Source organism: Acipenser ruthenus, chromosome 7 (genome assembly GCF_902713425.1).
Source record: "Acipenser ruthenus chromosome 7, fAciRut3.2 maternal haplotype, whole genome shotgun sequence".
Lineage (NCBI taxonomy): Eukaryota > Metazoa > Chordata > Actinopteri > Acipenseriformes > Acipenseridae > Acipenser > Acipenser ruthenus.
In genome coordinates, this window is record NC_081195.1 from 39,142,950 (window position 1) to 39,168,593 (window position 25,644).

General features: G+C 38.1%; 1 protein-coding gene across 4 annotated transcripts; it reads left to right on the top strand.

Annotated features, from left to right (window-relative positions):
• The first annotated feature begins 13 nt into the window (after positions 1 to 13).
• Positions 14 to 12,367, top strand: LOC117415408 (forkhead box protein M1-like). Of its 4 annotated transcripts, none has more exons than XM_059026926.1 (10): positions 15 to 216; positions 1,547 to 2,071; positions 2,283 to 2,431; positions 2,649 to 2,843; positions 4,207 to 4,335; positions 5,821 to 5,874; positions 6,561 to 6,615; positions 7,303 to 7,469; positions 7,821 to 7,859; positions 8,847 to 12,367. In XM_059026926.1, the coding sequence occupies exons 2-10, from the start codon at positions 1,594 to 1,596 to the stop codon at positions 9,654 to 9,656; spliced, it is 2,076 nt and encodes a 691-aa protein (XP_058882909.1). In that variant the 5' UTR covers positions 15 to 216; positions 1,547 to 1,593; the 3' UTR covers positions 9,657 to 12,367. The 4 variants fall into 4 exon arrangements, with proteins under 4 accessions (XP_058882911.1, XP_058882909.1, XP_033881594.2 ...); XM_059026927.1 differs by lacking the exon at positions 15 to 216 and adding an exon at positions 1,154 to 1,225; XM_059026928.1 differs by lacking the exon at positions 1,547 to 2,071 and having other exon boundaries at positions 14 to 216.
• Positions 12,368 to 25,644: the final 13,277 nt, after the last annotated feature.

Below are 25,644 nucleotides of genomic sequence, written 5' to 3' on the forward strand. Positions count from 1 at the left end.
GCAGTATCAACATTCATTGGCTGATGTATATCCACGTGAGCGGAACGAATGGCCAGCGCCTAAATTCAAATTGTTGTATAAACTGATTTAGAAATAAGATTCATTATTTTTTAAAATAATCGCGTAGAATTTTGAAAATAATTTATTTTAAGCGGAGCGATTTAGCTGAATTTGTCAGGTTTGGGGTACTCAAAAGGGAATTTAATTAATATGAAGGTAAGTTTAAGTTTTGGTTGCACTGAATGCTGAAACTGTTGTTACTAGTGCTCAGCGGAACAAGGAAGGTTGCAGACTCCTTTAGCTTTAGTCATTCGTACCGGCAATATATATATATATATATATATATATATATATATATATATATATATATATTCGGTACGAATGTAACAGATGTACGTATGTATATTTGCTCGTATTTAAGCATCAATGACAATTTAAAACCATAGAGGTTGTTAATATACATATGCGCCGTTGGAAAGAATTTGCACAACAAATGTTATTGTTCATGGTACATGTTTTAAATAATGCAGATTAGCATTAACTTATACTGTTTAGGTTATTATGGGTAAATATACGGTTTTGGGTTTAAGAGTTTAATCAGTATTTAATAAGGCTCCTACTTTCATTGTTCTCAACTAACGACTGTGAGAGCGGTGTGAAGAACGATAAATACAAGTAAATATTGTCGTCCATTTTTCAAATATGGGTTACATTATATATATATATATATATATATATATATATATATATATATATATATATATATATATATAACGGTTATTTCTATGAATTAGTGTTGCAAACAAAAAATAAATCGGTTATAAACGGTTGTTCTAGAAGTTGTCACGTCACAGGTAAAAGCTGATATTTAAAACATTTATCTTTATAGGTCGTTAAATAACGGCAAAATAAGCGTCGAACATATGTTATAGTTTTGCTATTTTGGTAGAAACTTCAGTCATGGGATATATATAATATATATATATATATATATATAATTATAGCCTTGTATATGTTTGTGCACTGCGTTCCATAATTTAGTTTACATTGAAAATGTAGTTTGAGACGGGCATAAAAACATTCATTCTTTAAACTACAGCATGCTCCTGCTTGTGTATGGAACTCTTTTTCCAATAATGATAACATTTTAAAGGAAACTTCAATAGAGCAAGATGGACTTTGCTTCCAATGGAATTCTCTCTTAAATATGTAAACAATTTGTAAGGTGGGTCACATGATTTCAAGGACTTAAAACCATATATTTCTAGGCAATAATAATGTTTTTTTGCATATTGTATTATATAGTTTTGTGGTTATTGTAATGTCTTAGCATGTCATTTTGTCAACTGACTTGCAAAAATATCAACCGAGATAAAAACAAGTGCATACCGCTTGTTGTTTTGTGATTGACTGTGAATGTATTTAGGCTTTTCTATGTATTTAGGCCTCTCTACATTTTGCCCTATTGCTTGTAAAACCTGGACGCTGCAGCCTTCTTTCCACCCCAAATATTAAGCCTGGTTTCTTCAATTTGATTTTAAAATAGAAGAACAGCCCCTCTGTGCTATTCAGTGTGGAGAGTGTCTGACCAGGATGAGAGACAGCCCCAGAAGGCCCTTAATCCTAAAGAGGAGGAAGCTCTCTTTGCCCCAAAAGGAGGACACATCTAGGGATGAACCAGATAGGGGACAGAAGGGAACGAGCTGTTCCAGCAGCCAGAGATTTCCAGATGGGATCCGGATCTTGGACCACCCCTCTATGCCCAACACACAGGTGGTGGTCATCCCCAAAACTGCAGACCTCCAGAGCATCATCGGGGCCCTAACTGCCAAAGGGAAGGAGTGTGGCTCCCAGGGCCCAAACAAGTTCATCCTACTCAGCAGTGGAGGGGGAGCAGGAGAGGGCCCTGGCTCCCCCAGACGTGACCATGCTCTCCAGCCCAAGAGGGAACCGAATTCGACTTCCAGTCACTCTATTGGAGTGTCTGATCACGTTGAGGCTTCCAAAGCAGTGTTAGATGCCTTGCAAGGCGTATTTGTGGAACCAAAACCTCTTGAAGAAATTAAACCTGGTAGGATTTTATTTCATTTGTACTACATTTAGACTGAAAATGACACCTGCCTGGAACTGACAGTATACAGTATCACTGTTTACTGCAGTAGCTGGTTATATTTTTCAACAGGCTTAACAGGTGTCTGCATGATATAGGGATGATATAGCGAGTTCTTGTGTAAGCAATTAAATGTGTACCATACTCAGAATACATCTTTTCTTCTTTCCAGCAAATAAGGATCTTGATTGCTCTCCTCTGGATGACAGTCTGACAAATATCCAATGGCTCGGGAGGATGAGTACAGACAGCTTGGGACCTTGCGCTGTTAAGACTGAGGCAGATAAAGAAAACCTGGACATCAACATACAGGCGATCCATGTTCGTACAGTAATAGGCACTGTTGTTTTAGCCATGCTTGGGATACAATTACTCAATTTTTAATAATTTGTTTCTCAAGAATAGCTGTATCTTTACATGATGCAAGATATACCTTAAAAAAAAAAAAAAAAAGTGGAACATTTTAATTCTGCTAAGGATTGAGTACAGCTAAAGAAACACATGGGCAGCACTAATGTTTCTTTCCTAACCATCCTAGGGAAATGATGAAGACAATGCAGGGCCTTCTTCCTCAAAAGACCCCCTCTCTGAGAGACCACCCTACTCCTACATGGCTATGATCCAGTTTGCTATTAACAGCAAAAAGACTAAGCGGATGACTCTGAAAGAAATCTACACCTGGATTGAAGACCATTTCCTTTACTTCAGACACATAGCCAAGCCTGGCTGGAAGGTAATTGTGACTGCTATCACTATTGCTAATCATGAACTTGATGTACACTCTTGAAGGGGCTGTGCTACAAGGGTTGGTCAAAAGAGTAGAAATGCCTGCCATAACACTGTCAATAAGTTGTAGTGAAACCTTGGGAAGCCAGGGTGGCACTGATTTGGTATGGCAGTCTGAAATATATGATTTAAAACCATTTTTGGAGGTGGTAGTCTGAGAGGTAGGGTAATATTACTGAATGTATTTAGGGATTTAATTTGAATAAGAAATTATTCAAAAGTAGTCCATTTACACAACAATATGTGCTACATATGTGTCAAGATTCACCATCATGCCCTACGTTTCACCAAAGAAACACGGTACGTTTGGGAAACCCAATACTTCAAAAGTTCAAATATATGACAAAGGTGCATCAGTCGTATCAATATTGAATACAGACTAGCTAGATGAGTAAATAAGTGATTCAATTATACAGTTCACAAAGTTAAAGAATGTCATCAATCAGTGAAAATAATTAAAGGGTTATATCAAACAATCAATTAGAAAGCACTTTGTTTAACATCTTGGAGCACCCCAGTCAATGGTAATGTTATATGGACTTGTTTATGCTCCTCACACTAGTTCCTTGGAAATTGGTTGAGGAGTAGGTCCTTAACAGTGGAGCAAGGATCTTTTTATTGTCCAATAAAGTTACAGGTTTCCATATGATGATTTACACAGTCACTACAACACTCAGTATTCATGATACTGAACTTAATAGTTGAAAACCATGTTAAAAAAGTTTCTTACAAATCTATTGTTTGTCAAAACATGGTCCCATGTCTCTAACCCTTGTCCTAGAGCCACAGGGTCATCTGGTTTTCATTTCAACCAATACTTAATTGAACCAGCTATTGGCTTAATTAGTCAGGATTAACATGTGTTCCAAATCTTTAGCCACTTGTGATGTAAAGACCTATAAAACCTTCAGGATTGGGGCTCTCCAGGACCAGGGTTGGAGACCCCTGGTTTAGACCTAGTGGCTCCAGTTTTTAACACCACCTCTTAAGAGAACTAATCAGCAACTGATCCTCGGACCTTAAATCAATTTTATTTTAAAAAACTCTCAAACTCTGCATTTTTTTTTTTTTTTTAAAAAACACTTACAGAAACACTACCAACATATTTGAAGCCCAGTTACTTTTTTCGAGGTGCTGGCAAAATCCTGATTTTTGGGGATCAACATTTTGCATATCCCAAACTGTGTTTCTAGTGTTGTTCTTTATTATACATCATACAAGTAGTGTACTTGCCTAATCGATGATTACAAACTGATTCGAAACAATTTATGATTTCTAAAGCTGCCCTGCTTCTTTTACCAACCTGACAGAATTCAATCCGCCACAACCTCTCACTTCACGACATGTTTATACGAGAGACCTCTCCAGATGGAAAGATCTCCTATTGGACGATTCGTCCCGAAGCTAACCGCTGTTTGACGCTGGATCAAGTTTACAAGGTTGGTGTTTGTTGTGTTGTGGTTTTGTGGAAAACAATAAATAAGAGTGGCCAGCCAGGTACACATTTGTTCAGTTTCTACCGGTATGCTGCTTTTTAGGTAAAAGTTTATTTGTGAAATAAATTTATCCCAGCACCACATGTGAGTTCACTGCCCTAAAATCTTTGTTAAAAGTACAGATGTTGAAAGCTCGTTTGCTTACTCAGGTTGAAGGAAGCAGCGCTGCTGCATGCAAGGATGTGCTTGTTTGAACTGAACCACGGTACAGTCTCATTTGGGGCGATGCGGTATTGCACCCAGTCTTAACTGTCTGCCCATATTCATATTGGCTCCCAGTTATATTGGCCAAAGGTTAATAAGCTCAAAAGGAAAGAGCATTTGGGGAATGAAGTAACCCCTGCTATATATTTTGTGAAGATCGCATATGTACAAATGTGAGCAAACTGTTAGTTATTTTGTGACACAGCGTTATAAAAAATATATTTCTATTCAATTTTGTTATTCCTCCACTTCCAGCTCACAGACAAGCTTCCGGCAGCGTCCTTAATTTTACCATTACAACAGTTTTAATTTTAACCAAGCCAGCTGAAGAAATGGAAAAATATGATTGGCTAATAGATATGCTAATCATAACTTAACGCATCTGCCTCCTCCGAACGTACAGCGGTGACTGAGTGGAGAATTTGGATCGGACTGCTGCCTCTGTGTAAAGCTATACATGTACTGTAATATTTCATATAAATTAAATATTTCAAAATTTAGTAGGCAGTACCTCCTCTGCACTAATGTATATATACCGAGCATCAAAAGAAACTTATGAAGAGATTCAGGATCACTGCAAGCCCATGAATCAAGTGGATATGATGACAATGTTTTTTTTATGTTCTCTTCACAATGAACAGTTAATTTCCTAGAAGTGCTTACTGTAGCTACATATTTATAGTTTTATTTAAAAAAAAAAAAAAAAATCACATTTAAAAATAGATTTCCTATTCTGTTTTCTGATCTCTTTATGCTGCTGATCAAGCTTGAACCACACGTTTTAAGGTATTGGTTGTATTTATAATTTCTAAATTATTGGCCCTAGCAAAATTTTGGTGACTGTGCATTTCCTGGTTAAATAAACGAGACACTGCGTGGTACGCCGGGGTACCGTTGTACCGTGGTCTCTCTCGTTCATATTACGTCAAGCATATTCCTGGTTCCCACTAAACAAAAAAATGGCTGCGTGTGCAGGTGGACACTCGCAGTTAAAGCATAAAAGAAATACTACTCATCAGACACGTCAACAAAATCTAGAAAAAGCACTGCATCTTCACAGAAAACAGGTATGTCGGCCAACTCTGCTATGGGGCTACAAAACGCAAAATGTTGCTCGCACTGTAATGGCAAAAACTGCAAGCCTGATCAGCAAATCCAAGCCATGTTGATGTTCGGTTTTTGTATACTCACATTTTATTTTTACTTCCCTTGCACCTCACCCAGCCAGTGGACCCCACTGCACAATCTGCAGTAATGACCAAGCAGGTCTGCGAACAAGTAAGACTGGTCTCCTCTTGTTTTGTTTTGTTTTGTTTTTCTTACCTTGCAAAGCGGTAGAGCAGTACAGGGGAGGTATTTGCACTCATTCTCAGGTTAATGCAGATTTGGAGGGAAATAATGTTATTGCTTACATGGCAACAACCAAGAAAGGTCAAAGGCCCAGTTAACCTAGGAATTGAACCTGCCAATCTAAGTCCCAGGATTTTATATGTAAAACAAGAATTTATGTTTTGGTGTGTTGTTTTTTTTATACAATCATATTGCAGTGATGAACAGAGAGGGCGTGAGGAAAAGGAAGGAAACAAAAACCTGTAACAGCAGGGCTTATTTTCTCATTTGCTAAACCTGTTTTTATTTTAGAAAACAGACTTGGATCTTGCCTGTTTTGAATTGTTAAATGCTGTTTTGCTTTAATGCAGTCCACAAATGAGAACCAGTCAGAATAGTTTAACGTCTCTTGCCCTTTGTGTTGTATGTGGCATGTGTTTCCAGCAGTAAGAAAGCAGCAGAGATTTATTGGTTCTACGAAGAAAGAATAAAATAAAATTCTACCTGAGTTCTGATTGTTTGGGCCCTTTTGAATGCTGAAGATTGCAGACAGGACAGTAAGAGCAGGATAGGGGCTCTGCTAGTTTTACCACACGTGGCTTTCAGCTGACTTTCTGTATCTTCATCTCCTTTAGCATCAGAAACATGCTGTACTTGAACTGAAAAAAACTGTGCCTGCAAGTATCTCAGGTAAGTTATGAAAATGACAAGGGTGGAGGATAATCTTAAAGGCCTTAGAAATTGACCATGTGTAAAGAGCAAGAGGAACACAAAAATAAATAGAAATATTATACTAAATTGACTTGATCTGTCTTTAGCCAATTATAAACACTTCCGTGCTGCTGGGCTGCAACTTCAGAAGACGTGTAGCTTTATTATCAGTTTCCAAAACTAAATCGGGCTGTTGAAAAACATGCACTTCAAGTTCAAGAGTTAGGAGCACCAAATTCACTAAAAAGAAACATATACATTATGAACGGGTCTTGCCAGCTCTGAAAGCAGACTGACCTTCAGGTGTATAGGTTCAGCCACTGGTTGGTCGGATGAACGAAGATACGTCTTCAGAATTGCCTGCCCAAATATTCAATGAAACTTTGCATTATGTAGCTCATTGTGACTTTTCCACTGAAACGGACGCCTGATTTTAATTAGGTATATACTCTCCTGATTAACTTTACATGGGCATTAGCAAGATGCAATTCTATGTGCTGTTGGTGTAATTTGTTGGTCATATATTGGTCAGGTGGAAGTGCTTTCATGCATGGTAACAATATACAAATGAAAAAAAAAAAAACTTGTTAGTATTGAAAAAGTATTGTTGGTTTTTCTGTCTGTGATGTCCTTTTTTTGGTGCTAAATGTGTGTTTCTCCAATCAGAGAGAAAGATGAAACCCCTCCTTCCTCGAACAGACTCCTACTTGGTCCCTATTCAGCTGCCACTTACCCCTCCACTCATCCTGCCCTCAGCCACACAGCTCCCCATACTGGCCATTGAGAGGAAATGTACTACCAGCAGTCTGGGTTGGACCCGCATCGCTCCCAAGGTAAACATGCCAGGCAGTTCATCCATTGCACTTGAAACCTTCATGTCCCATTCTGATCCACAAAGTGTTTGTGTGAATGTTGAAATCTAGCAAAATATTTTTTTTTCTTGTACGGTGGTGCATTATCCACGGCTTTCAACACCTCTGTTTTCGTCTGCAAGGATAATGTAGGTTTTTATGTGAGCACTATGGCAACTCGAAATGCATCATAGGATCTGTAGTCCCCAAACAACACTAAAATACAGTACAGAGGCACTAATATGGATGCAAGTTAATACATTTTCCCAATATCCTTTACACTTGGGTGTTCGAGCTAGGGTGTTTAGTTGTATTCACATTTTTCTTCCGTAGGAGGGTTCCGAAATAATTCGTACCAACAGGAAATTTATGGTAAGTGAATTCGTAGTAGTAGTAGTATTATTATTATTATTAATAATAATAATAATAATAATAATATTTGTTCATTTAGCAGACGCCTTTATCCAAGGCGACTTACCTTTATCCAAGGTGAACTCTGTATCAGCTGCACAAGGAGGTTAAGTGACTTGTTCAGGGTCACACAATGAGTCAGTGGCTGAGGTGGGATTTGAACCGGGGACCTCTTGGTTACAAACCCTTTTTTTTAACCACTGGACCACACAGCCTCCTATATAAGAAGTAATTTACAGTAAGCGACTGCTAAGTTTTGCCGGGACCTTGTAGAACATTCGTACTATCAGGAAATCCATCTAATTCAAGTTTGTTTTTAAAGAGAATTCACTGTATGTGCTACAACAACATTAACTGTGTCAGCCTTACGAAGATGTATTGTTATTGCACATAAATCCCCATTGGAAAGGGAGCATGTAACCTGCCTTTTCTGTTTTGCTGTGTGAAAGAATATATCATTGTGACAGAAATACAGTGATTCTTGGTTGTAAATCTCCCTCCCGACCTGTGAGGGCGCTAAGAAGCGATAACAGAGTTCCTTGGAAGGGCTTGCCCGACAGTTCTTTCCCAGGGTTCAAGGGAAGTTGGCCAGCTAGAAAGGGGGCGGAACTCTGTTGCATGAACTCATCGACCCAGAAGGGAAATGACGTGGCAGTCACAGATTTGGGGGGGGGGGGGGGGCGGCTGCACTCGTTTACCAAAGGGTCATGTGTGACTGCATAAAAGGGGACGGAGAGACGCCATGGGCACTACAGCACACACACATTACACATTGTTATGTATTGCCTGGAGTTATTGTTTGGTCACCAGACCAGGATTATAATTAACACAACCCTTTCCAACTGGATTAAAACTCTCTGTCTGTTAATTACGCACTGCATCACTCCTGCACCTGTACACAATCAATCACTTGGCCACAATCATTTTTAGTCCTTTTTTTCCATACAGGTAACAAGTAAGCCTGATGATCCACCCCAGCCAGAACCTAGGCCTTCAAACTGGGGCTGTCCCGCCCTGGAGACCCCTTCTGTCTGGCAGTCCAGGGAGAGGAAGGAGACGAGCAGCTCCAGGAGGAAGCAGTGCCTCGTCCTCCCATGCACCGAGGAGCCTGTCATTTTCTTCCCAGAGAGCAGCATTTTTGATTCAGGGATGGTTTCTGACCTCTCCACCTTACAGGACACCAGAGAGCCTGAGCTAGATAGCCCTGGGAAGGGTTCCTCTTTTAAAACTCCCATCAAGAGCAGTCTCCCAACCTCCTCCTCAACCCCAAGCAAGCCTGTTCCGGACGAGCCACCAATTCTGCCTGCACTACTGCTGCAGGAGCTATGGAGAACCACTCCTTTGAAGAAAGGGGGTGCAAACGTGCTTGATTTCAGCCCCATCCGCACCCCCCGTGGGGTCCCTCTTACCCCCTTGCGAGAGGACCCGGCCCCTTTTAACTTCAGCAGCACCCCGTTCAAGGAGATGCCACTTTTTGATTCTCCACGGGAGCTGCTGAACAGCCGTTCCCCCACTCGGCTCACTTTGCCCCACTCAAGCTCTCCCATCTCCGTGTCCGACAGGCCCAAGAGATGTTCACGTGAGCTTCAGGTCGCAACCCCAGTGGCAAACCGCTCTGTGACTGAAGGTCTGGTCCTAGACACCATGAACGATAGCCTTAGCAAGATCCTGGTGGACATTAGTTTCACCGGGCTGGAGGATGAGGAGCTAGGCATGGGCAACATCAGCTGGTCCCAGTTAATCCCAGAACTAAAGTGATTCCCACCCCTTGACTTTGGACACCCCTTCTATCTTCTTTTCCCACTTCTCCAAAAAGGAAATTACTTTGAAACTAGTATAAGGTAGACTCACTGTGGTATATTGTTTTTTATTAATCTGTTGCTCACTGCAAAATAGTTCTGTGTTGGATTTTGATGCGCCTTAGTATGGAGTTTGGTGGATTTTCTGAAACTGTTCTCTACTGCTCCTGTTCTAGGCACTTCGTAAGATTTATGCAAACCATAATCTTGCACCTATAAGTACCTGTCTTCTCATTACTTTTTTTATTTTTAACAATTGCAGTGCATTTGCAGGAGACCAACTGAAAAGGAAATGTACTACTGGTTTGAAAAAACAAAAACGCCACACAATTCTGCACAAACAAGTCACTGCCTTTTCCTGTTTCATAATTTTCTTATGTAAATATAATTATTTCATTTCTTAATTTGCACATTCTGTATATTTTTATTGATCAAAATAGATTTCAAAAACTAATAAAATGCTATTCTGTATACTTTTTGTAAGACACTACCATGCTGAGTTGATATAGAATAACCTTTTGTATATCTGGGATTAGACTCCTTCCTCTAGAACCACCCTTCTAATTCTAGCTAAAACATTGTTCAATGCATTTTCTCTGCCATGCACATCCATTCATTATACGTGTCTCAAATTTACAGCAAAAATGGATTTTCATTTTCAAACATGAAATCTGGTTCTACACCAGGTTAAAGAAAGCTCTTTGCAAATCATGCTTTTGTCATTTCACCTTAATTGTGAAATTGTCCCCACCCCCTTTCACTGCTTCTTTCCTGTCAACAACCAATCAACTGCTTTCCATATTGACTGACATGCTTTCAGCCAGTAACATGCTTTCAGCAGTAACATGCTTTCAGCAGTAACATGCTTTTTACCCAGAAGACACTGATGGAGTGAAGTGATCAAAGAAGTAAAGCAGTAACAGACTGTCTAGAAGACAAGGCAAGCAAACAGAACTCTTTAACCTAGTGTCATACAAGATGCCATGTTTTAAAATGATGTTTCTTTCAAACCTGCACATGAGACTTATGAACCTAATGGAGGTGCAAAATGGGTAAGATGTATGGAATTATTTTGTTAGCTGCAATTACTTTAAGTTGTTGGTTTGCTGTAACCTGACTCTAAAGTAATTGCTTCTGCTCAACAAGACTGTTGTGTAGGCTTGCTGGTATGAAGAGAATATATTTTTTATATGTATAGAAAGCTTTGCTGGGAGAAACTGTTCGTCGTATCTTTTCAGTTATGTTATCTTTTAAGGAGAACTGAAATCCATGCAAAACAACAATGTTGTACAAATTATGAACCCTGTATATGTATTTGTGTGTGTGTGTGTATATATAATATGAGAATACATTACTTACTGGTTTTTCCTTGTGCTGTAGATTGTATAGATGCATTTTACCATTTGGTGGAGTTTATAGGTCAATTTGAGGTAGTCTCCAAGCAGCCTGAAGAAATTATCTGCCCTAGTACACAAGCAGTTTTATTTTAAAACCACGTTAGAAAGGCAAGTCAAGAAAGTAACATTCACTTAAGTAGATTTTTGTCTGTTCTATTGTACCCCGCATCTGCCTGCTGAGAGTGCCACCAATATGTCTCAAGTATTTAGGAACAGTGTAATATGAATAGAACACTGTGTTTTAACATATTTTGAAATATCATGTGAAGAGATTTTGTATAATATGAAATATTATAAAAAAAAATACTGCCAGTCTTTGCGTGTGCATGTCTGATGTGTGTGATGAATGCCTGCACCCTGTGTGTGTTAATTGTACAAATGTTATCCGAGGTTAGAAAGTTTAGAATTGTGCTTAATGAAAACCAATGTCAAAAATCCTCCTGTTGAATGCAAATATTGGTCTTGTTTACAGTAGCATGTTCAGTATTTTTTGTATTTATATGTTGTACACCTGTAGTAGTGTTATATACACATGTTGTAGAATACAATTCAGAACAGGTTTTTCTTAAAATTGAAGAAATTCAATAGAATTGAACACCCCTAGTGTGTGTGTGTGTGTGTGTGATATGGCATTCAGAAGTCCAGCGATCCGTTTTGGAAAACGGTTGCAAAATAGTAATTCTCAGCAGGTACCTAAAAAAATAGGGTCAGTTTTCATTAAAGTAGTTCTAGATCTGTAACTTTTAATATGTTTGTTGAGTTACTGGTTGTAAATATTGTGAATACATTTCTATGTACTCCAAAGGGGAATTGTATCCAGCAGAAATGGCAGTAAAAATAAAATGCATGCATTGCTTTTCTTTGGAATAGTCCCGAGAGCCAGAAAGGGAAAATAACAGCACAAAACAATAAGACTGTATTGAGTGTACATAATAACCTGTTCGATGACTCTTGGATAACTAAGTTATAAAATGTAGGTGTCCTTTAACTTGCACTGGTTAAGTTTCATACTATTTCACATTGATTTGATCACCCACATTCTTCTGTCCAATTTAGCGTGGCACATGTGTCTGTACTGTCATATAATAAATATATTCTAAAAATACTAATTGGCAGAAATGTATTGTCATGTTTGTTTTTGTGGTTATTTTACAGCCAGGTGCTGAAGTTTGTATCCTTTTTAAAGTCATTGTAGTTAAATAGTTTTCACTGTTATGCACATCTATTGATTTATAAAAACATGTATTTATTTTAAAACAAGGTTAAAGCCATGCTTTTAGACTCTCTTGCATTTCCTGGGTAATTCCACCTGAAGGTGATATTGTCGCCACTCCTTCACCAATCAGCTGCTTCCCCGCCTGACTGACATACTTTCAGCCACTACCTTGCTTTGACCCAGAAGACACTGCTGGGATAAAATGACCAAGGAAGTAAAGCTGTAACAGACTTCTTGCAAGGCAAGGCAAGCAAACATAACTACTTTAACTCAGTGTAGTGTACTGCACATTCAAGATCTAAGATCTAAAAAAAAACTAAAAAAAAAAACTTTTTTAAATTTTTGTTGTTTGTTAGCTACAGTTACTTTTACATAACTGTTTTATGGTGTTTACAATCATTCAAAGTGGTTCTGGGTTGTGTTGATCTTCTATTGAGTCATTTGTCTGGAAATCTTTGAGCTTGTCTAAGGACTGGAAGTCAACAGCTCCTCATTTCATTCACATCATGTGACATTGTGACCATCACCTATTTATATTCTAGTTGCTTAATTAATGACTTAATCTATTTGTTTGTTGTATACAATGAAATGCAATTACATTTAATTATTTAATGTATCACACATGGGGATTGCAGTCCATTAGAACTTAATTTTAATTTTTAAACTTCCTAGAGTTAGTTTCTGGATTATCAGACTATACAGAGTCAGTTTGATGTAATTGTTGAACATTAACTTTATTGCAACTGCTACTTATGGATTAGTACAGTATCTTTAATTTACTATTAATTACTGTTTTATATTGATTAATTTATTTGTGTGTAACACAAATTACGTGTGAATTACGTATGAACTAATGTATCAGCATGATAAAATAGGAATTCATGATGAATACATTTCTAATTCTAATAATTTAATTCCGTGTCTGCAATTCATCATGCATTACATATGAACAGACAATTGTTTTAAAGTGTTACCATTTATTTAATATTGCGTTGACAACGCTTTGCATAATGATAACATGTTGTTCCCCTCCACTAACAAGGGGACACCAGTAGTTTTAGTAGCTATTTGAATTACGATTGGCAAGTCACTCATGATCTCTGCAACGTCTCTGGTTCACAGCCGCAGTCAGCCTCCCGCAGCTACTTTTCAAAGCTGCGCTGGCCCGTGCTGGATCTTCACAGATTTGAGGGCGGGGCTTAGAGACGTCACGCAGCATCCCTTGCAGAACAGGATTCTGTGCTACAATTTAAGAACGCACCCACTGTCTCCAAACCTTGCGGGGCAGCACAGTGAAGCGCTTGAAAACATGACAGCATTCACTAATAACACTTGCAATGCATTATGACTTCAAAATTATGACTATAAGGCTATGACATTATTATTTATTGATTTTATTCTGTTTTTTATACTTTATTGTTTGTTTGATTACACATTGCCGTGACAACACTCTCATTTATTATTTATGTATTTATTTTAAGGTAATAATAAACACAATTGTCTAGGAATTTTGTTTTTGTTAATTATTATTTTAGATCTTATTCAATTGTGTGTGTGTGTGTGGAGATTAGATAAAGGGGTATTTAGAACAGAAAATAGGAGGCACTTTTTTACACAGAGAATTGTGGGAGTCTCAAACCAACTACCCAGTAACGTTGTAGAAGCTGATACCCTGGGATCCTTCAAGAAACAGCTTAGAGATTCTAGGAAAAATAAGCTACTAACAACCAAGCGAGCAAGATTGTCCGAATGGCCTCCTTTTTGTATTATTATGAGAAGATATTGTTCGCCTCCACTATCAAGGGGGTAGCAGTAGTTTTAGTTGTTATTTGCATTACAATTAGCAGGTCACTTGTGATCTCTGCATCGTCTCTGTGGTTCACAGCCACAGACAGTCTCCCGCAGTAACTTTTCAAAGCTGCACTGGGCTGTGCAGAATCTGCACACATTTCTGTGGGTGGTTGAGTGACATCATGCAGCAGCTCTCGAAGAACGCGCATCTCGGCGTTCTGCACAGAACTGCAGAAATCTGCACCATAAGAACATGACCTATATATGCAGAGTAGATGAGACTGGCAGAGTTGAAAGGTCACATTTGTTTTGCTGTTGGCCCTTTTTTTCAGAACTTCATTTTGACATTAACTCCAGTTCCTACCACATGTTAAAAAAAGGTTTTTTTCTAGTAATACACAGACACCTCTGTGTGTTGCTTTCAACCACCCAAAAAAGCTGTATAAATGACGGTAAGAACAGAGACTGGAGTGCTTTTTGTATTTAAACTTACTTTCTTGGTAATATAATGTTTGTCCACTAGATGGAACTGTACCATATCAGTACCAGGGTGCCATATTTGTTCCAAATCCATTGATTTGCTGTTATGGGTAATGTTCCATTCATGTGGACTATTAATGGTTATTTTAGGGTTTCTTCAGGGTAATACTGAAGACTATTATAATGAGATACCTATAATAATTTTTTTTAAAGATCGGCAAATCTGTACTAACTTTTTAGAACAAGGAAAAGCCCCACCCTCCACAATAGAGAGATTCTGAACCACATTCCACAATCCGCAAACATAGCTACATCACGTCAGTGATTTGTGTGCAGTTGCAGTTGAGGAAACACAGAATCTGATCAAATATGTTGCCTATTTCCATAAGTTACTGTCATGTGTTATTTGTCGTTCATCTCTGGATTGTTTTGTCATACCTGTCTTTGTGATGAAGTTTGCATCTGGAAACTACTGGCTTGGGAACATGCCTTGTTAAGTCATTTATAAGAGACTTTAATGTCAAACTTCAGAGCTTTATTAAAATGTCTTTTTTTGCATTGTGATTAAAATAATGTAGAGTATGTATAGATGGAAGTATGAATGATTATGTTATTTCTCACCCTCTCTGGAATACACAGCGCTGGTTTTAGTACACCCTTGCCCTCCAGGGATTGTTGAAACTTGCAGTTCCTTTGTTGGTGGTCCTGCACTGATGATTTTCACCTGATAACGTATCTACAATCTCTGACACATCACTGGCACAGACACCGACCATTTTTGCTCTTTGTTCCTCAAAAAGCATAAACACACTTAACAGGTCCCCTGCAGGCCCTTCTCTCCAGCACAATCAGACAAAATATCCCTTTGTAACATGTGGGTGCATGTCATTCTCGACTTTCTAAAAGGGAAGAATTCAATTAATCAGAGGAGCCTTGCAATTGTTTTTGTGCCCATTATTTTTCTTCCTGCAGATTTGCCACATCGCAGTCTGTGGGTTGGATAATCTTGATTATCTTGCAATGCATCTGAATAGCATTCTCATTGCAGGTATACATGCTTCTCAGTATGCCAGTGTTTTATGTTTGAAAAACACATATTTTTTTCTGTTCAAGTGTGCTAATGTAATGTGTTCTCAAGGCAACTGTTTAAACTAAAGCCAGTGTTGAAGGTGCAGAGGTTATATTGAAGGTCTATAAAGTGGAAAGTACTGAACTTAAAAGATTGTATCTTTCTTCTTAAACTGCAGCTGAAGTACCCATGTCCAATATCTGTTTCCAAATCAGTTTTGGTTATCAAGTTTTACATTTTCAGAAGATCTTCTGGATTGATACAGTAACCCATGCATATATTAAACAGTTATAAGACATTTTTTAATGAGTGAATTTAAAATTGTGTTTAAAATTTGAATGTGTGGCTCGCAGAGCAAATGCTCCAGAGTTACACATTCCTTACTGCAGTTCTATAATGAAGCCTCAAGCGTGTATTTCTGGTAACAATAGGAACCAAGTTCATACTTAACAGTGTTATTGAGCCAAATTGTATCTAAATCAGATCACCGTGTAACAAATTTTTTTTTTTTTTGGTTCCTGGGTAGTAAGTGTTATTTCCTAATTGCTTATGCCTCAAAAGTATAGAAAATGGCTATTATTCCCCACAAACTTTGCTTTTGTGACCAGGACAGTGATATTTTGAAATTTACCTATTTCCAATGAGAAAATGGGCGAATTTGTGTCTTTTCGTTTACATAAAGTCAGAAAAAAACAACATATGAATCCAAATTAACATGTATTTATACTAAAGTAATACAAAAATGACTACAAAAGATTTAGAAGTGAGTAGTTTTTCGAGATTTACGATTATACTGTAAATCACTTTCACGAATCAGCCCCCAAATGTAGTCTCCCATCATGTTCTCGTTATACTGTCCTTGGTAGCGGCGTTCAAAGTCCAGTATATCCTGGTGTAAGCGCTCGCCTTGCTCCTCCGAGTACGCTCCCATGTTCTCCTTGAATTTATCAAGATGAGCATCAAGGATATGGACTTTGAGGGACATCCTACAGCCCATTGTGCCGTAGTTCTTCACCAGAGTCTCAACCAGCTCCACATAGTTTTCGGCCTTGTGATTGCCCAGGAAGCCTTGAACCACTGCGACAAAGCTGTTCCAAGCCGCTTTCTCCTTACTAGTGAGCTTCTTGGGGAATTCATTGCACTCCAGGATCTTCTTTATCTGTGGTCCGACGAAGACACCGGCTTTGACCTTTGCCTCAGACAGCTTAGGGAAGAAGTCTTGAAGGTACTTGAAGGCTGCCGACTCCTTATCTAGAGCTCTGACAAATTGTTTCATAAGGCCCAATTTGATGTGCAGTGGTGGCATCAGCACCTTCCGGGGGTCCCAGCCGTACTCATCATACTTCAAGGTGTCCAGCAAGGTCTTGATGCTGTTGTAATCCTCTTTGAGGTGCACCAAGTGAGCCAGGGGAAGAGACGGGTACTTGTTACCATTATGGAGCAGCACGGCTTTGAGGCTCCTGGATGAGCTGTCAATGAAGGATAGTATAACGAGAACATGATGGGAGACTACATTTGGGGGCTGATTTGTGAAAGTGATTTACAGTATAATCGTAAATCTTGAAAAACTACTCACTTCTAAATCTTTTGTAGTCATTTTTGTATTACTTTAGTATAAATACATGTTAATTTGGATTCATATGTTGTTTTTTTCTGACTTTATGTGAACGAAAAGACACAAATTCGCCTGTTTTCTCATTGGAAATAGGTAAATTTCAAAATATCACTCCTGGTCACAAAAGCAAAGTTTGTGGGGAATAATAGCCATTTTCTATACTTTTGAGGCATAAGCAATTAGGAAATAACACTTACTACCCAGGAACAAAAATTGTGTTACATAGTGTTATTGGTTCGAGGATGGGCCTATTTTGAGGGATGTATGACTACACAATATAAAACAAACCTATACTCTGTTCTCTAATTAGTAAATATATTCAAGCATCAGTTCTATTGAACGAACTGGGAAAACTGAATGGTATGTGCCTTTCATATTTATAAATGGGCAAGGCCAGAGTTAATAAATATAGAAGAAATATTTTGTAAGATGAGCTAAACATCAGAAAATCTTTACAGTAATTATGCACTCTTTTTTTTCCCAGTGTATACTGTGCTTTTACCGTGGTTTAACCAGGTTTACCAGTTTCACATACTTTTCCATCCTCCTTTTCTGCTCTGCCATGCTTGCCTATGCTTTACCAAGCTAGGCTTTACTACGATTTGCTGTGCTATTGACATGGTATACTGCAGTACATCTAATGGTTGTTTCAGGAAAAAAAAAAAAACAACTATAAATTATGTATTTGGTTGAATTACCAGTTTTCTAGCTTCAGACCAAAAAAAGCATTTTTTTGTGTGTGTAATTATATAGGTATGTGAAGCAGTTCAAGATATTGTTTTTATTGCTGGATATACAGATTTGTGTTTAATATAACGTGTTATGTACCAAATTCCCTTCAGAATGCACAAAACAGAAAACTATATAATTATAATGTGTACATTTTATTTATGTCTTGGCTCAAGTTGTGCTGATACCAGGTACAGCGGTATTTACAGCCAAAAGCCTAACTTAAAGTGACACAAAATAGACATCTTTATCTTCCACTTGCAAAGCCTTCTAATACCATGATTAGTGAACAGTGAAGTGTGCTTCATTATTTCTAATGTTTGAATGATTATTTCTTTGTTTGGCCTGTAGAAAGTCACTTGAGCCTCAATGTCTGAAGTACTTAGTTTCACAGGCAAATCCACATTGTAATGATAACACCAGTGTACTGAATTGTTTCAGAGGTACTGCTACCTTACTGTTCATTCATTCATTCATTCATGTATTTATTTAGTAGCTACTGTAGGCAGTTTCTGCTGATGCTGCAATTCCTCAGTTTCTCTTGAAGAGTACAGAAGGTCACTCACTCTTCTGGAGATCTGGGTTAGGATTAGAAGATGACCAGTTGATCTGAGATAGCAGTGTGCTTTCTTTGGCATAGGCTACAGTGAGTAGTATCTTGTTTTCGGGGGGCAGGGTGATTAATAATGATTAATAATGTAATTATAAGATAGGTAATGACTATTTAGTGATTTGTGCCTCACCTGTCAAAAAAGTCAGGAGCCGCCACTGGTCCAAAGTCTTTCTGTCACTCCCCTTTGCTGTTATACTGTAGTAGTTTTTTGGAAATTAAAACACAACCATTGGTACTTCAAGATAGATATGGCAGATATTAGATGAGTTTATATAAAATGAAACACATATGTAGAATCCTACCATTACTATGAACAAAGGTACTGAGTAAAATGTTCTTGGTAAGAAGCTGGTCTTAATATCTTCAGGCTGTGCCTTGAAAAAGCTACAGTGGTCCTAATAAAGAACCAGACACAAAAACATCTACTCTGTAATAAGATGTTCTTTGTGGGGATTAAATGGACTTAAAGATTAAACTACATGAAGCCTGGGGCTAAAGCATTCCCGCCGCCTGACAGATTCTGACATGTTCCGGATTCACAGAAGTGCATATACCTGGGTTAAACCGTCTTCTTATGAGTTAAATAATGTGTTGCATTTTAGGATCAACACACTTCCATTGCAGGAGTGCTTTCAAGCCAGGAAGAAAGAACCTACTGTTTAGAATGATTGCTACTGTTGCACTCAGTTAAGCAGGCAATGCTTCTAACTGTCACGTCACCCAAAGCTGCTGTTCAAGCACCGTGTCAGGACTGTTTTAAATGGTTCAGTAATAAGTGTAAATAGGACAATTCTATCAGCTGGGCCATATTCACAAAACTTTAAGGAATAATTACATTTGAAAAATGGGAATAGACTAAAAAACCCTCTTTAACAGCTGAAAACGGTTTCATGAACTACAACTTGATTTAATTAATCAAAATTGGCTTTACAAACAATCCTTAACAAAACATTCTTTAAAACAGTGTTGAAAGTTTTGTGAATAGTGACCCACTGTCCTAACATACTATACAGCGCATTTCGCTGTGTCTTTGTTTCGACACCAGTGACTGAACTGAAACGGGACAGGATTGGACATAATCTGTTGACTGAGCACCATTCCAGTTTATATTCAAAATAGCAATTGGATGATTTGAAAACTGCCAGAACTATAAAACTATTAAAAATTGCTATTGACAAGGCTTTGATTAAGACTGGTACATAGTCATCAACAGGTAATCACTGTATTTTTATTATTGCATTGACCTTTGTCATAAAGTTCTGGGTATTTTTCCAAGTAGTATTGTTTCCTCCGTCGTTTTGGATACTGCTTGAACCTGGTGGACCACGTGCATTGAATCTGTTCTCTGATTGCTCTCTAGTCATGGAACAAAATCTCAAAAATAGATCCAGTCCAATTTTTTTCATATCTCTTCAGTGTCGCCCCATTGCATCCCAGGCAGTGTGGATGGTTTGTATCAAAACTACTTGCTTTAATTTTTTTGTTGTGGTGCGGTGTGTCATACTACACATTCACTTATCGCATTGCGTGTAGCTGCCTTGATGTTGAATCATTCATGTATTACTCTGTACCAGCAAATCAAGTGGATTGAGGGATGATGAGAATTCAATTCAACAAGATCCCAAACCCCACATTAGATCCCAGTAAAAACCCCATCTGAACCTCACTATTTTAAAAAGGAAACATCTTTGTGTTCTGTCAGGAAAATGTGGTTCACCTGATCAGTGACAACAAAACATTCTACCATATCACAAAATGTTATGTAGGAGGTAGGGAAATGTATTATTAAAATGGGTAGGGGGGTTATCCTCTCCTTAATCAATTCACCACAGTAGATTATTTTATCAAAATAAGTGATGGCCTTGGCTCCTTGAGATTACCTGAGGGCTATTAATCAATCATTCATGTATTTACTTTCACTCCTCACTTGATCACATCAAATGTACCAATCTTGGCTACTTTTAAAATTACAGATAACTATGTGTAGTTACACTGCAGTTACATTTACTAATACTTACAGCATGCACTAAGCCAGGGTTTCCCAGTCCTGGTCCTGGGGACCCCTGTGTCTGCTGGTTTTCATTCCAACTGAGTTCTCAATTACTTAATTGAACCCTTAATTGAACTATTCATTAGCTTCATTAGACCCTTTAAATTGTTTTCAGCTTTTAAACAGTTGGAGATTTAAAGTTAACTATACAATTTTATAAGTAACTTGAAATCTGGAACTTTTTAGGAGCTGAGAACAATTAAAGAGGCCTAATTAAGCACATTATTAGTTCAATTAAGGGTTTGATTAAGTAATTGAGAAATCCGTTGGAATGAAAACCAGCAGACACAGGGGTCCCCAGGATGAGGATTGGGAAACCCTGCACTAAACACACAGTGATGTGTTTGTGAGGACAGAACAGGGCACATCTTAATGGTTTAGGCACCTTGTGAGCCCAAAACGGTCACCTACAAGGCTGGCCTTTGTCCTGCAGGGACCGGTAGCACACAGACATCTGCTGCAGAGCTCCTGCGTGTAAACAGGCAATTATCCTAGTTGTGGACTGTTAATAATAATTGGATGTTCAGACACAATGTTTCAAGTTATTTTCCTGATTATATAATTGTGTTGTCAGTACATTTAAAAAGGCAACAGTGTAGCCACGTGCAGTTTATTTTGTAATATTTTATATGGCTCTGGGTAATGTGGAATTAATCCTTTTTTGTGTTAAGCACTAGTTATTTCTTAAAAATATCAGTGTACCGTGTTTATTATTTTCTGATTTGCCGGTACTGGAGATTTTTGCGTAGCACTTGGTGGGTCTCTTGGCATGCATTAACCTTACTAAGAGGATGAGAGATTGTTATCTAGCAGTGAACACAAAAAAAACAGACATCCTCACAAAAGGGATGCAACTAAGGAATTTCAGTTTTGTTTCAGATAAGTATCTGAACAAAAATAACTCTTTAAATAATCTTTCATGTAAGCAGTCTTGTCCCGTTTCCCAAACAGGCCAAATGAACCATGAAGGCCAGCATGCCTGTGTTTGGTTAATTATCGTTCAAATTCACACCACGATGCTTTTTGTTTGAGATGTTATGCTTTTTTAACCTTCAAAACTTTGTCTCTGCAGGTTTCTGGTTCAGGGATAACTAATTATGCCGGTCTCTTTACTTATTAGAACAATTAAAAAATACTTTCCATGTCCTTGCAAGTTACCTGAGAAAAAAAAATTAAACAGGATGTTTTTGTGGTTTAGGTTTAGCATGTCTTTTAATTTTTAATCCGACAAAATCAATGATCTCTCTTCCACTTCTGATATTGTGGATCAATGGTTTTCTTTTTGTAAATATGCTAGCATTAATACCAGAACTGCAATACTTAAAACTACTCAAATCACACACTGTAGCGTGCTACCCCCCTAGGGGTTAAGGGGGGCTGAGTTGTGGGGGGACCAATTCAGCTAGCCAGGTAGCAGGCAATAATGCCTTTTTAGCTGCGCTTGGGGCAGCTCAAGGACAGTGGGTTGAGGAGCACATGCACATGCTACAGGTATGTGAGGGACCCTATGGGTGTCAAAAGGGTTAATTTGAGAAGTAGAATGAGGCTACACAGGATATAGGGGGTGGCCATTGGTTAAAAGGGGTACAGTTACACAGGGCATTGTTAGTTGGTGCATGCTGAGGCCAGCTGTAGGAGACATTGTATTGTGTTTTAAGGAGTGTTGAGGAAGCTTCTCTTAAAAAGTAATCTGTTACAATTACAAATAGTTATTTCTCAGACATTTTACAGAGATATATTTTTTTTTTGGTTTAGTCAGGTTGCAGCTCGAAATATTCTTTGAAGATCCAGTTACCCTTCTGACTCCATTTTCTAGCAAGATGATATGAACAGTGCGTTCATGTGACATGAGGCACTTTCTGATTCCACTATTTGTTTACATAAAATGTAATCCATAACAGTGACCTGATAAATGTAATCAGATTACAGTAATGCATTACACCTCTTCAGTGATTTTCTGGTTGTAACTAGCAAATTCTGCCAATTGCTTTACAAATGTAATCAATTTCAAATAAATAATACCAAATAATGAAGATCAGTGTACAATGATGAAGACATTAGCCTAAGCGTTTATATTCTTGACTATAACCTACCTCTATAAACTACAGCTGAATTTTTTAGAGCATTTTACTGGATAAGGGAATCGCCCTGAATTATATCAGCTCCTTATTGTTCAGGGTAATCCCTGGATTACAATTGATACATGGTCGATGCAATCCAGGGTGGTCCCCCAGAGCTGTAAAATATGCTACAAATATCTAGCTGTCGTTTGTCATAGTATAGGATGATCCCCTTAGATTATATACATTTTACCTTCTGCTTTTGATAATCCCTTAAAACAAAATGCACTTCGAAATTCTTCACTGACCATTGTCCATCAATCAAACAATAACTTCACTGAATGAAATTCCAAAGGGAATCTATATTATATTGTTTCAAACACATTCACTTTATACATTTAACTTTCCATTTTAAAGATAAAGGAGTACCACCAGTTAAAATACATCAATGATTCATGTGGGTTTGGAAATGTAATATTGCTGTATCCATCCTTTCATTAATACTGCTTGACAAGATAGAAACAAAGCAGGATTTTCAGGAATTATTTCATTACATAGCAGGATCCATTCTTTCCCCTTTGAACCTGGTCTAATTATAGTACTCATTTCTGGATAAAAGATTTGAAACCCTTACAAATTTTCCTTTGAAGGATAATGAGAAAGGATAATATCTGGTTATGTGTTTGCAAGTTGGGAGTTTGGGCCTCTCAAGTGAAAGGGAAGGTGGGGACAGTATAAATATGCTTTTTGTTCAACAGCATAAACATCTGCTTGACCCCGATCACCACTGAGACTGTCTAAGGGTGGTAGCATGCGCTAACCACTGATATACCACTATCTCTTTTCATTGTCACTGTCAATATGTTTCAGTTGCTCCATTTGCGATCCTCTGTTTTTTTTATCCCCTGCAGTGGAGGTAATCCTTGGCGAGAAGGATATGGCGGTTGCACTCAAAATGGACGCAAATACTGTAAAATACATAGTACGGGAAACACAAGATCTAAAAGGCGGTTACAGTGTAAATACTTGAATTGCTAAGAAGAGGTGGAATATCTAGTTGGCAGTTGATATTTTGAATACGTATCAGTTTAATTAGAAATGTTTTAAATTGAATAACACTAATTCACAGTGGATTATTTCTGATTAACATCCTCAAGTGTCTTATCCAGTACATAACAACAGCATTATCCACAATTTATGAAAGCTCCAGTAGTGCTACAAAACATGTATTAATTCATGGGACTTTTATAAAAATCACACAAATGTGCTTATTTCTACTCCAAATGTATCATGGTCTTTACTCAAAATTGCAAGTTGCGTCACTTTTTTTGACAGTTGCATGAAAAAACTAATAATAAATAACTGGGTTTTGTAAATAACAGTTTCCATTCACAATGGTGCACTTTCTGTCAGTTTGCTAGTTTCTGTCAGCAACAGTGAGCGTCCTGGCTATGTGTGCATTTTATAATGAAGGGGAATTCCATCGCTACAAGTTTGGTAGAGACATATTATAAATTCATTTTCATGTGTCAAGTCTGCATTCAAACATGTATTTCAGTCAGAAATGATTAATGATTTCTTTCTTCTTGTCGTTTTCACAAATCTCAAAATGATTAACTTAATTACCACCCAAGTCACAATACCAGTCAGTGTTTTTTCTGGTATGAAATGAAAGGTCTTCCAGTACTACAGTAGAACAGTGTTTGATGTAACAGACAGACTAAAGCTGATCAGCAAAGAACAGCTTTAAGTAAAAACTAAAAACCAATATGTTGATATTACACCATAAACAATGGAACAGCAATAATATAAAGTTGATCAATCAAATATAGTTTTGTTTGATTTATAAATAAAAATGTGTAATTTTGTAAAATAGAGTTTGCTAGATATAGCAGGACTGGGAGGTTAGACTTCCCTCCCTGCCTAATTGAATCTAAGGTGCAGCAGGTGGCCAGGTGTTAATTGACTAATTGACTATCAATTAACACAGCCACATGCCTTTAAAAAGGGGCTGGAAAGCCAGTCATTTTTTCTCAGTTTGTTCTGTGCTTTGTTTACAACATGAAAGTGTCACGACTGTGTGGCTGAAACAGGGTGAGTGAACCACCATAGTAAATGCATAGTATTGTAACCAAGGGCTGGCGCTGCTACTTTGTTTGTGTGTTGGGACTGTACATGCATGGAACTATGCCGTTTGCAGAAGCAGGTTGCATGGTCTGCTACCATGCTTCCTGTGCACGGCAGCGTTATCTTGTTGCAGACGCTATTATATTATATTTCTGTGCTGGACTATGGCTGCAACTGTGTATCAGCGCTGACCTCCAGAAGAATAACTTGTACCCCTGGCAGGAGTCAGGGGGAGTAGTGCTTGGCTTAAGTATGAGACACTGTTACAATTGTTGTACCAATGTGGGGTATAAAACAACAGCCTGTGAGCTGCTTGTGGTTGGGGATTAGAGAGTCGAGTGTAGACTATTGCTGCTGTTTGTATCACTGCCTGCTGTTTAATAAAAAGCCTGCCTTGCTATTGAACCATACTTTCCTGTTGCCGACACTTTTTATGGATATCTTTAAGAAATGGCTTTCTTCTTGCCACTCTTCCATAAAGGCCAGATTTGTGCAGTATACGACTGATTGTTGTCCTATGGACAGAGTCTCCCACCTCAGCTGTAGATCTCTGCAGTTCATCCAGAGTGATCATGGGCCTCTTGGCTGCATCTCTGATCAGTCTTCTCCTTGTATGAGCTGAAAGTTTAGAGGGACGGCCAGGTCTTGGTAGATTTGCAGTGGTCTGATACTCCTTCCATTTCAATATTATCGCTTACACAGTGCTCCTTGGGATGTTTAAAGCTTGGGAAATCTTTTTGTATCCAAATCCGGCTTTAAACTTCTCCACAACAGTATCTCGGACCTGCCTGGTGTGTTCC

Excerpts from the sequence above, each read along its gene's own strand:
- LOC117415408 (XM_059026926.1), top strand. The coding sequence starts at position 1,594 with ATGAGAGACAGCCCCAGAAGGCCCTTAATCCTAAAGAGGAGGAAGCTC. Across the intron at positions 5,875-6,560 it reads CCAAGCAGGTCTGCGAACAA|CATCAGAAACATGCTGTACT; the intron begins GTAAGACTGGTC and ends CATCTCCTTTAG. Across the intron at positions 7,860-8,846 it reads GTACCAACAGGAAATTTATG|GTAACAAGTAAGCCTGATGA; the intron begins GTAAGTGAATTC and ends TTTTCCATACAG.